This window comes from Quercus robur, chromosome 7 (assembly GCF_932294415.1).
Source record: "Quercus robur chromosome 7, dhQueRobu3.1, whole genome shotgun sequence".
NCBI lineage: Eukaryota > Viridiplantae > Streptophyta > Magnoliopsida > Fagales > Fagaceae > Quercus > Quercus robur.
Window position 1 is genome coordinate 46,951,453 of NC_065540.1, and position 12,552 is coordinate 46,964,004.

General features: G+C 31.7%; 1 protein-coding gene across 6 annotated transcripts in view; it reads left to right on the plus strand.

The window, feature by feature from the left end:
- Positions 1–1,876: 1,876 nt before the first annotated feature.
- The window catches only part of LOC126693712 (uncharacterized), a 77,036-nt gene continuing 66,360 nt past the window's right edge, over positions 1,877–12,552 (plus strand). The window contains exons 1-6 of one of the 6 annotated variants that reach the window (XM_050389854.1): positions 1,878–2,557; positions 4,597–4,714; positions 4,854–4,988; positions 5,109–5,240; positions 5,917–6,275; positions 7,929–8,080. In XM_050389854.1, the coding sequence (XP_050245811.1) occupies positions 4,858–4,988; positions 5,109–5,240; positions 5,917–6,275; positions 7,929–7,948 (642 nt within the window). In that variant the 5' untranslated portion in view covers positions 1,878–2,557; positions 4,597–4,714; positions 4,854–4,857 and the 3' untranslated portion in view covers positions 7,949–8,080. Of the gene's footprint in view, positions 2,558–4,596; positions 4,715–4,850; positions 4,989–5,108; positions 5,241–5,916; positions 6,307–7,928; positions 8,297–12,552 lie in introns of those variants that run through there. The other 5 variants (XM_050389851.1, XM_050389852.1, XM_050389850.1 and 2 more) reach the window with 5 other exon arrangements.

Consider the following 12,552-nt stretch of genomic DNA (forward strand, 5'->3'; position numbering starts at 1 on the left):
AGAATAGGGAAGGAATGGGGTTCAGTGACATTCATGCTTTCAATTTAGCAATGCTTGCTAAATAGGCTTGGAGGCCTATCCACTGCCCACTTCACTTTTCTTTAGAGTTTACAAAGCTGGTTATATTCCAAGGTGCTCATTCATGGAGGCTGAGTTGGGGAATAACCCATCTTTTGTGTGGCGAAGTATTCTAGCAGCAAGAGAAATTATTCAGGTCGGGTCAAAGTGGGGGGTGGTGGATGGCAAATCCATAGCCATAACCGATCCAGGTTGGTTGTCTCATGTTCTAGAAATTATAGGTGGTCAGACCCATCCCTTACAAGTCTCATAGCTTATCAACAACTCAACAAGACAATGAGACCAAGGCAAATTGTTTTCATTATTTTCTCCCAGGACCTGTATGGAAATCCTTGCAATTCCCTTGAATGGAGCTCAACCTCAGGACCAACGAGTGTGGAAAGAAAATCAGTCTCAGCAATTCTCCATTAAATCTGTTTATTAAGTTGCTTGTCGTTTGCAACAGGCTGGTTGCGTAGCGTGGAGCATTTTGTAGCTAGTGGAGATAGGCCAATCTGGAAAAAACTTAACATCACCCCTCGCTGTGATATCTGTTGTCTATCCCCTAAAACCGTTCGCCACCTGCTGTAGGAATGCCCCCGGCCATAAATGTGTGGGCGTTGTTCAGAGGAAAGTTGCAGATGTGTAGTAATCTTGTACTGCATTTCTTTCTACTCTTCAGACAATTGCTTGATAAGCTTGATCATAAGGACCTGGAGCGTTGGGTTGTGACTTCTTGGGCTACCGATCTCCTGGTGTTTTTCTTTACAAATCAGGCACTGAATTAGTCATGGTGTGCCTACTTGAATTGGGATTTTTTTATCTTAAATTTTTTCTACTGAGTTTAGGAGTTTTTATGTATACTTAAGTTTTTCTTAATTTTATTAATACAAGTTTCTATCTTTTCCATAATAAAAAAAAAAAAAAAAAACAAAACTATCATTTAAGAATTTGTTATAAAAGTATTGTAAAAATGTTATTAACATAACATTTTTCTTATATTTAATCTCAATCTAAATAATTTCTAGTAAAGGTAGTTTTTTTAATTAAAAAAATAAATATATTATTTAATTAGAAACATACATATAGTTATAAAACAATTCTTCTAATAAAAAAAATGGAGAATATGAGAAATATGTTTTAAATGACCTAAAATTTAGATATTTGAAAATAATTCTTTTTCTTATTTGGCCCTATTATCTGTTTAAAAAGAAAGAATAAACTAATTGTGATTAATGTGTGAGAGCATTTTGAACCATTTAAAAAGTGAACACTAAAAAGTTGTAGTATTCTCTTCACAAATGCTATGTGCATGTTCAGACTTTAGAGGCTTTGTTTTTATAAAAAAAGATAGGTAAAAATACAAAATCTACCATTTAAGTTTTATTATAATTTCACCCTTAAAAAAAAAAGATTTTCTTATAATTTATTTAAATTCTCTAATTTTACTTTTTGTTGAATTAAGTTTTTTAAGTTTTAAAATTATCCAATCAAGACTTTTCTTTAGTCTCTATTTACTCTTTTGTTAAAGAGAAATAAAATATTAATTTCTAAAAGAAATAGAATTTTTAATTTTAAAAAGCTTTCAAGAAAAATTCAAATAAGAAAAAATTGTTACTAAAATAAAAGATCCAAGGCGAAGCAAAGCCACTTAAAGGTTTATCATTGGTGATACTGAAAAACCATATTACTATTTTTTAGTTCCACCAACAATAAAAATGGGGTTCCATTAGTGGAGCCAAGCCAAAAATAATAACATCTCAGCTACAACCATCTTTGACTTTACATGATAACTCAAAGGTAAAAAAGAAAAAAAGAATTGTTTATTATTTCTCTCTCATACTATACCCTGTTTCTCTTTCTTCTCCCATTTTTTCTCTCTCTGGCTTCTTTATCTGAAGACTCTGAACACCACTCTTTCTCCATTTCTTTTTTTCCTTTCTTCACCATTCATACCTTCTCTCTTTTCTTTTTCTTTCTTCACCGGTTTTTTTTTTTTTTTTTTTTTTTTTTCCCGCTTCTCTTTCCTATTTTCTCTCTCTCCATCTCCGTAGGTTTGGTGGATTTTGACTGTAGTGGTGATTGATTCTGGGTATGGGTTTCTTGGATTTGGTGGTGGTGGGTTTGGGTGTGGGTTTGGCCGTGGGTTTGGCGGTGGTGATTGATTTTGAGTGTGCGTTTCTTGGATTTTGGCTATTGTGGTGTAGTGGTGGTTAAGTTTCAAGTAAAGTAGTAGTGGTGGTGTGGTGGTAGTTTGAGTTTTGGGTGGCTGGTTCGTGTGGTGGTGGCAGATCTGGGTTTGGTGTGGTGGTGGCAGTTTTGGGTGGCTTGCTTTGTATCTGAGAAGAGAGACAGACGAAGAGGAAGAGAGAGAAAGAGTCGAGGAAGAATAAAAAAATAATATTTAAAAGAAGTAGCTAAAAAAATAGGACCATTGACGTTGGGTTTGCACGCCTCTCCTCCCGGTGACTTGTGTCTCCGCCCTTTGCAGACCGCTTTGGTAAGCAAAAGGGCAATCTGATTTTTTTCAATTTTCCTTTTTGATTTTATCATCTTAGTCTTACAATATTTTTCCCTGTTTTTTGTATATATAAACATGTTTGGGGTTGATCAAAATAACTGAGGATTCGTTAGATTTCATGTTGAGCATGTATTAAATGAAACAAAAGGCTTCAATATGCTAAAAGATAGGCCAACCCCATCACCTGTTCGACAAAATTTCTTAGTGAAATTATAATCTTCTTGGTTAATTTTTGTTATGTCTGTTTTGTGAAAGTCCTTCATTTTTGTTTGGATAATTTATTGTTTCTTTTCATGCCAACCCAGTATAAGATTTGTTTTGCTGATAGTTTATTGGGTTTTTGTTGATTATGCCAGCTTGGTTTAAATGAAGTAAGATGGCATCAGTTTCTTTTATTTGTTAGTATGTGTTTGATTATTTTAGGATACAAACAAGTTTAGGTTAAATGAGTAAAGCCAGCTTTAATTTTGTTAATGTTTTGCTTTCTAAAGTACAAATAGTGATTTATCATGTTAAATTTATAGTTTATTTGATTATTTATCATGTTTATTTGGTAGTTTGTTTCTATGTTTCAAATTTGTGGTTTGATTCAGATTTTTGGATTAATCTTCTAAAATTTAATTATAATCTTGAAATTAAATTAAATTACTTCGGCTTTTAATTACTTATTCATGTGAAGATGTAAACAGACTGATTTCACTGTCAGAGTACTTTCTTTATCAATGTGAAGAGTTGCTTCATATTGCAAAAGCAAGAGCAAAGACTTTTGACCTTATTTAATATGCATGTATTGTGAGCTTCAGATGCTATTAGTTTATAAATAAATGTAAGAGCTCACTTTGAACCTCAAGTGTTATCTTAGATGTGAAACTCCAAAGGCACGCAAATGGTTAGGGATAGCAATATTCACTTATATTTGCCTCTTAATTTAAATCTCAACTTTCAATATTGCTAATTAGCATGTTACATTTTCATAATCTCAACTGGATTTCCATTTTTTTGCCCTTTGGTTATAATTTCCTCACATAGAGAGCCTACCCTTTAGCCTTTTCAGTGAGACCCTGACCTTTGATTTGCTGGGTTTTCCTTATTTTCCTTGAATTTCATTCCAGTTGGGTCATTTAACTTTTGGAGTTTCGATTAAAATTTTATTTGGGATAATTATGGGCTCTGTTTGCTGATAATTTATTAGGAAAAGATAAGAAACTTGTCATTGCTGCTTAAAATTTGATTTGCTTCATTTTCATTTATCTTCTTTTGTGACCTATTTATATGTCTTAGTGATTTGATGAGATGCATTGGGTTAGCTAATTTGGTGTTATATGTTTCAGCTGAACATTTAAGTCCTTTAAATTTAAAGTGATCACTTTTACTCGTTAGATGACGTGACCAAACTAAAAAATGAGACATCATCACTCCAAGGGATTAAAGGTGATCACTTTAAGTGTGTTTGGGACTAAAATCAACGACTTTAAGATTTTTAGGGACTAAAAGCAGTCACTTTAAACTTTTGAGACTAACATTGCTCATAGACTAAACTTTAGGGTCCAATAGTGTATTTTGACGCATTTTTTTTATTGGACAAATTTGTAATACAAGTTTTTTTCTTTAGCTGTGTTCCCCAACCATTTTCAAAATTTTCAGTTGGGGGACCAGAAGAGGTTAGAATGAATTTCCGTAGCTGTATTTTAGTTGGGGAATTTTAAAAAGATGAATTTAGAATGAAGGCGTCATTTGATAGATAAGTATATTGTATTTCCTCGTAACAGTAATTATTTGTTGTGACTCCTTACAAATGTTTAAAAATCTTGAAATTTTATTCCCAATGCATCATAATTGAAATCTCTATCCTGTGAAGTTCACCTACGTCTACATGCTCATTTTGGCTGTTGCCACTTTATTTATGCTAGGTGGTGTTTTAATTAAGCTGACCACTTGTTTTTTTTTTTTTTGATAAGTAAATTGTGCTGACCATTTGTGATTTGTATTAAATTTCTTTCACATATTTCAAATTGCAGGGTTCATTCCTTAGACCGGAACAGAAGAAGCTAGAGCCACTACCAACAAACAAGTAAAAGAAAGGAGTTGAACAGTTGGCATTCAAAGTGATTTGAGGCTGTACCAAGGTCTGTTTTGGTGAGTATGTTTGTTAAGGAAACTGAATGCTTTGTTGCAGTTTTTTTATACACATTTTTTCAAGTAATGAAATGGGCTTAACATAGGTGTGAATATATATATATATATATATATATTTATTTTGTTTTTGGATAAGTAGCATAATGGAGGCTGTGGATTGGGAAAATTCTTCGGGAGGTTCAAGTGATACTGAGGCCTATTTGCAAGATAAAAAATATGAGGATGATGAGGAACTCCATTTTACATCTGGGTTTATATCCAAGTTGCAGTTTAGGTATAGAATTTTTTATAAAATTGATTCTTTATGATATTATAAATATTCCCCACCACCCCCCCCCCCCCCCCCCCCCCCCCAAACGCGGGTTTAACTTTGGGTTATGGCTACAATTTTCAGGAAAGATAAATCCAGGGCTCATTGGATTAATGAAATCGGAATGGCTGAGGTTGTAGAAAACAAGGGTAAACTGTGGAGGACAATGGGAGTAGTTCGTAGTGGCAAGATTTATTACTCAATTGAGGAAACTTTGTATGTGAAATGACATTTTTTTGTGATTTTTTTTTTATCTCTTATTGTTTCTTGGTTTTTCTTTCAAAGGAATTAAGGAATAAGTTAATTATTTGTTTTGGTGATAATATGAAACCCTGTATTTACAAGTCTAGAGCTTTAATATCTTGCCGTTCTTTATTCATAGTGTCTTTTATTGTAACTTATTTATTTTGGTATCTTTGTTTGAGGGACACGTAATTTTCTGAAGAATCCTTTGCTAATTAAACATTCTATATTGTAAAGCAGAGCTGGGCTTACGGTTGTCCCCAAAAAATATGACTTTTGAATTTTTTTTTTTTTTGAGCAAATTAGTTTGAAATTTCATACTGTGGCTTCAGTAGAAGATTATGGAGTACCTTGTATGAAAGTTGAAGGACGAAGAGGTATCAGAGACACACTTGAAACAATGCTTTTCAATAACTGAAACTTCAACCTTATTCATAGTTTTAAGCGACACTTGCAAATTTATGCATAGTGTTGTAAGCGAAATGTAGTATTAGATAAGTAACCGATAAAAGCAATTATTAATTTATTATTTTTCTTATGAATATATTTCTTTTTAAGTTTTTGAAAAGGAGTAACTATGTATTTGTGTCCTTTTTCATTATATGTTGAGATGGAATCATTTGTAAAGTGTAACTTCTTATTTTTGTAGGTTTTTGATGGAAATAGGCGCATTGCTTCTCTTGGATGACAATGGTACAAGTCTTTCATTAAATGATATATATGCAAAGGTTAGTGGAGGCTCTTGGGAGCTATTTGAGGTTTATAGGCACTTGAAATCTCTTGGTTACATTGTTGGGCAGCATGGCATTGCTTGGTCTATTAAGGATGCTAAGAGTAACCGTCAATCTGTTTCTCTTCAATGCTCTCCACAAAGCAGTGAAGTGGTAGACTTAGAATCAGAAGATGAGAGTTGCATTGTTGGACCATTTAATAATATGCACGTTAATGAAGCAAGGCCAGTTTTTGATGTCTATCTCCCAAATAGCAAGTTTAGAAAATCTTCTCCAGGTGATCCAAGCTTTGTGATCTGCTTAACTAGGTAATTGTATTTGGTAGCTCCTAAGAATGAGTAACCTTCTCTATTTGTGGTTGATTGCAAATTGTTATTTATATTATTATCATTAGAAATGTGCTTTTTATATTAAAGAACTTCATAGGTTAAACCACTTTCTTTTTCAGATTGTCTTTTGCTGAAAACATTTAATTGCAACAATCCTATGTGTTAGCTTCTAGGTTTTTGATATCTTGAGGAATTTGTTGGGAAAGGATTTACATCATATGCATCTAGATTATTATTTTATGTTTTTTCTTGAGTATGTACAAATATGTTATTTTATTTAAATTCCGACTGTGTCAGTGCTTACCGTTGTATATTTTGCTCATAACTGGTCATAAACCTGGAAAAATGATGGCCATCATAAAATGCAGTCATGTTATTAAGATTGGATTTCTGCCCCTAGACTTTGGCTTAGGTGGGGTTGGCTTTAGAATAGGTATTAAGTTCAGATTTTACCAATAGGAGAAAAGGAATTCTGTACTTTGTTATTAATTTTAGAAATGTATTAACTTACAAATTTACCAAGCATGAAAGAATGTTTCTCTATTAGTTTCTATGGAAATTAAATGTTGTTCAATTTTTGGATGCAGTAGATCAAGCCTCTAGTTAGTATGATTTTATTGTTTTATTACTTGTATATTTTAAATAAGTCTTGTTTTCTACTTTTTTTTTTTTTGATAATCTTCTTAGAAATGTGGGTAGAAGGCATTTTTGTCTTTTATAATCACATACATGTGTTAGCATAATGTGAAGCATGCTTATAATTCCTATTTGTAACATTTTTGAAATATGAGATAGAAATAACTACATTATGGTAGGATTTTTCAACTCTTGACTATCAAACGTTTGTTTTCGTTTTCACTTAGTATGAAGATAATACCTATTAATGTGTAAAGAGGGAGAAATGGAAAAGGCTCCAACAGTTCTCCCAGAAAATTTCTATATCTTAGTTTACAATCATATTTTAATGATTTAATTACTTCCTTCTTGGTTATCTACCACTTTAATTTCTACTTGCCTCATCACACGCGCTTTGCGTGTGCGATTCTCTTTATTTTTGGGTATTTTTTTTTAATAAGAACTTGGGGTAGGTTTTATATATATATATATATATATATATATAGAACATGAAGTGGATTTTTTTTTTTTTAAATATTTTTTTAGAGGAACATGGGGTAGTGGGAAGTTTTATAGAACATAGGCTAGGTTTTCTGTTTTTAATTTTTGTCAATTTATGGTTTTAACCTTTTTTTTTAATAAATTTTTTCAGAATAAGAATAAGTTAATTAAATTAGGGGTATTTTTGGAAATTAAAAAGACAATAACTAACTTTCTGAATTCTCTTAATATATAGAGATTACTCGGTTTACAATCATATTTAAATTTTAAGTGGAAATTGGCATTCTGCAAAGATAGACCCATATAATCTCTGAAAAGTGTTAAATTGTAATCCCCAAAGTAAAAGTAATTTTTGCTTGAAGAAGATCAGTAAAATTTGGTATTATATTTCATTAATCCATCAAAACTTGTTCTCTCCAGTTGCTTTGAAAGAGATCTATAACTTATTAATTGATATGCATATTTATGCTTGCCTTCTCTTGCAGGGGTGATCTACCATCCATAGCAGATATTGAAGTCCTTGAGAGGCAATGTGGGGCCATTCCTTTGCGGTTTTGTCATGTAGAGTATGGACGGGTCAGTTTCTTTTCCTTTGATGATGTGGAGCTTCCTATCCTACCCTGACTCTTTGGAGTGGTAACTGTTCTATACTCCATGTTTAAATGCTACTTTGCAAAGATATGAAGAGCTTTATGTACATACTAGGAGTCAAATATTATAAGCAAGATGCCTACATCAACATTTGTTTTATAGAAATTGATTTTGAGAAAAAATGTGCAATTTTCGGGCACAGTTTATCTATGTACAGGATGGATGTCAATTTTATATACATAACTATAACTTTTGCTAATAATAGGTGAAGTTTCTTGTTGTTATGTTGTTTGATTCATGGTTGTCAAAATCGCGATCTGGATTGTAGAATTGCACGATTTTACGATTCCACCTCACCAAAATATTTAGGATCGCACTAGGATTGTAAAAATGGTAGGATCGTACCTAGGATTGTATAAGATCGTAGGATCGTATGAGATCTTACCAATCCTACCAAAAACATAAATTTTTGTTTTATTTATTTATTTTTTAATGGGTAAAATTTTTTGTTTTGATGAAGCTTTAAGGGTTTTTGTTTTTTGGCAAAAATGCAAAACTAAGCCTTTAAATTTCAGCATTTTTCACTTCAGTTCTCTAACTTTCAATTTTGTCATTTTAGTTCTCTAACTTTCAATTGTTGTCAATTCGGTACTTCGTTAGACCTCAGTTATCTACTGCCATTAAGTGAGCCAAAATGATGTCGTTTTGACTTTTTTTTTTAATTAAAAAAATTAAGAAAATTGTTATTAAAAAAAAAAAAGTCATTTTTTTTTTCTCATTTTCTCTCTTGCCACCGCTGGCCTCCATCTCTCTCTCTTCGTCACTCCCTCCACCAAAATCTGAAACCCAAAGTCTCTTGGGATAGTCATCTCCCCGGCTAACCCACTCAACACCGAGTCTGAGATTTCAAGCCTAATCCAACTATGCAACCTAGTGATCGCATTTGCCACGTCATCAAGCGCTCACAAACTTTCAAACATTTCTCTCCGTTTCAAAACCATTGTCCTCAGCTTGCTCGAGTTCGACTCAACGATGAGGAGCCTGGTACAAACGATCGACCGCGTCGAAGTGAGCTAGTCTGATTTGGCGGCAATATTGTACTGGTCGGGGACCACCGGGAGAGTCAAAGGAGTGATGCTGACTCACTGGAACCTGATAACGACTGTGTCTGGTACCTATGTGCACTGTGAGATAGAGAGATAAAGAATGAGAAAGCGAGAGAGAGTCCAACGAGTGAGATAGAGAGATAGAGAATGAGAAAAAAAAAGTTTTTATTTTTATTTTTATTTTTAATAATAGTTTTCTTAATTTTTTTTAATTACCAAAAAAAAAAAAAAGAGTCAAAACGACGTCGTTTTGGTTTACTTAACGGCAATAAGTAACTGAAGTCTAATGAAGTATCGAATTGACAACAATTGAAAGTTAGAGGACTGAAATGAAAAATGTTGAAAGTTAGAGGGTCAGTTTTGCATTTTTGCCTTATTTTTTCAAGTTGTGATGGTTTTACTTTTTATTTTATTTTTATAAAATTATGTTAACCTAAGCAAATGTTTTCTAATTTCTAGTTCACTTGTAATCAAAATGAAGGAATACTTCTTCATTTCTTAATGAAGAATTTGATGTTAACTTTGTTGCTTTTTAAGCTATAATATTGTTAAATTTGTTTGATCAATATACTAATTTGTGTTTTAATATTACTAAAATATTTTTTTTATATATAATTTTATCAATTTTGCTTGTACAGTTGTATTTGAATATTGATTGATTGATTTTTTTGAGCATGCTCTTTAATTGTTGCTGAGTGGTATAACTTGAATAGTTGAGTGTGAAATTGTATCTTGATGTCTTTTGCAGCTCTATTATACAAATATATAATGTCTACATAGATGATGAAATGGATGATGATGATTAGAAATTTAGGACGGTGGTTATAAGAACCTTAGAATGAGAATAATTAAATGTTCACTTCACCTTAATATTCATCTTACTTTTGGATTTCATATTGTAGTTAGCTAGTTTCCATTTGCTAACTTATTTTGGGTTTCAAACTTGGAACTTAGAATTTGAAAAATATTTTTCATATGTTATGATAAATATTTTGGTATTTGGTTGCTAATTAAACATTTATTGAATTTTTTAGATGCATTGGGTCAAAACTTAAATATATTTGTTTCATTAGTATAGACTTAGCGATATATGACATGCAAATTGCATCATATGATGCAAATCTTAGTTTATTTATGGATGAATTTATAATTTATGTAATTATTCAACATACAAAGTCATTATCAATGTGTTTTTTGCTTTAAATCTGAAAATATGTAGGATTTTACGATTCATGATCCGATTCTACGATTTATGATCCCATCTATCTTCAACGATCTTACGTAGGATTTCGATTTTGACAACCTTGGTTTGATCTCTGTTAGGGAATTATATAGAAGTGCAAGATAGTTTAAGCCACCAAGGAAACTTTATCAAACACCTTCACAATCTTTTTTTATTTATTTATTTTTTAATTTATTAATTTTACTAAGAGATTTGCTTTCAATAATAGTTTATTATAGTTGGTATTAGATAGTTATTGGCTATAGATTTTGACTTTGAAGTATCAAATCATGGATACCTAGTTATTAAACAATGCTCTTATAATTGGTTTTACATGGTTCAACTCTGAAAATTATCAGATAGTTATTAAAAAAATGCTCTTTTAGCCAATAAATCTCACTTTAAGGAACACTACCTTATTATAGTCAGTATTAGAGTTTATTATTAGATATATTATTCGGTCAATCAGCTTTTAAAATTTATTTTCTTTTGAGATTTACGATTTTATGGCAGCTGTACTATTAAGCCCTAATTGTTCTCTTCATTAAGAAAATAAAACTCTGAGTTGATTCAGATTTGACAAGATCCTTGCACTTATAAAGCTTAGAGCATTTCCTTTCATTTCTGAAACAGCTTAGAGACTGGCTGTAAAATGTCTTATAATAGACTTCATTGTCAAAAAACATTATAGTTTCTTTCATTTTTAGGTGCAATTGTTATAGATGGTTGTAACTTGCACCTCTTTTAGCATGGTTACTATAAAGTATCCCAGGCAAGTAATGTTTGAGTCATTTGCTTAATTATAGTCTATATGAACTTCTGCTCTTCCAACTGAATATCGCCATTTCTTTAATGAAAAACCTATCCAATTATATGAGAAACGACCTGATATCTTATCCATTTTCCTCAACTCACCGCTTCCTTCAAATGTCATTGATATATACTCATGGCTTTTCCAATGTTGATGAGGTCATACTTCTTCCGTACATGCCTGTTACTTAACAACTAGACAAACTTTGAGCAATTCAGACACCGGTAGAGCATTCCTAGGAGTCAAACTGCATCGGACATTACTACAACTGGCATTTCTATCCTACAACGCAGAGCCAATTATTCCCATTCCTTACACTCTATTCTCAGATTGTTATATTTAAGCTCTCCTGGCTTTTCCAATAATATCTCTGTCTCCTACTACCTAGAGGAAATGAGGAACTTTGTTTCCTTTTTGTTCTACCCTTCCTATTTTGCTTGATCATTGTAATTTGGTTTCTTGAAGTTTTTGCCCCTTTAGTACATTTCCTATGTACATGGGCTAAGTTTTTTATTTTTTAAATAAAATTTATGTTACTTATAAAAAAAACTTCTTTAATCTGTTGGTCTACAAATTTGTGATTCCAAAGGTGATATATAAAACAGAGTGATGCAAACCCAAAATTCTCAGAGATTATGGATAGACAAAAAAGGAATAATGTATGAATCAACATCTAGGTTGCTTGGAGTCAATATCAAGCATAAAAATATAGCTACAATTTGGGAGTCAGTTCTTAGGATTGCTTGAAACCAACACTAATCTATTGGGGGGAAAATTCCAAAAGACTTTCTACTCAAGCAAAACGAAACATTACTAAATCCTGGTGCTTTAAATAGGGTTCTCACTTCTCAAGTTATATTAAGAACTTTCTCAACAAAAAATAAAAAGTTACATTAAGAAAGGACATAAAATAACTGCATAATAAAAATAAAAAACTTCATAATCAATTGACTATAGAAAATAAATCATAGTCAATGAAAATAGAAACAACTAAAATTTTAGCCTAAAAAGTCTCGATATTCATAGCATCAATCAAAATTAATTATAATTAATTAGGTCCAACTTTTGTGTTGTTTGTCTAATCACTTCAGCTTTCATATTGGCCATTTGATCTTGCTTGATTGCAAATACTTGTAAGGTGTATTGGTCCGGATTAACCTTGCTTATTTCAATGATAAACATTTTTTTTCACATGATAAGACAATTCCTAAGGGTTGAAATGACCTTTGTGATTGGCCTTGTCACATTTTAATTCACAAGTTTTCAATTTGTACATTGAACTTCTAAAGTTTGGAATAAAATATATTTGTTCAGATTTCATCCAAAATAAATGTTTTTCTCACATGATAAGACAATTCCTTGAGGGCAGAAATTATCTT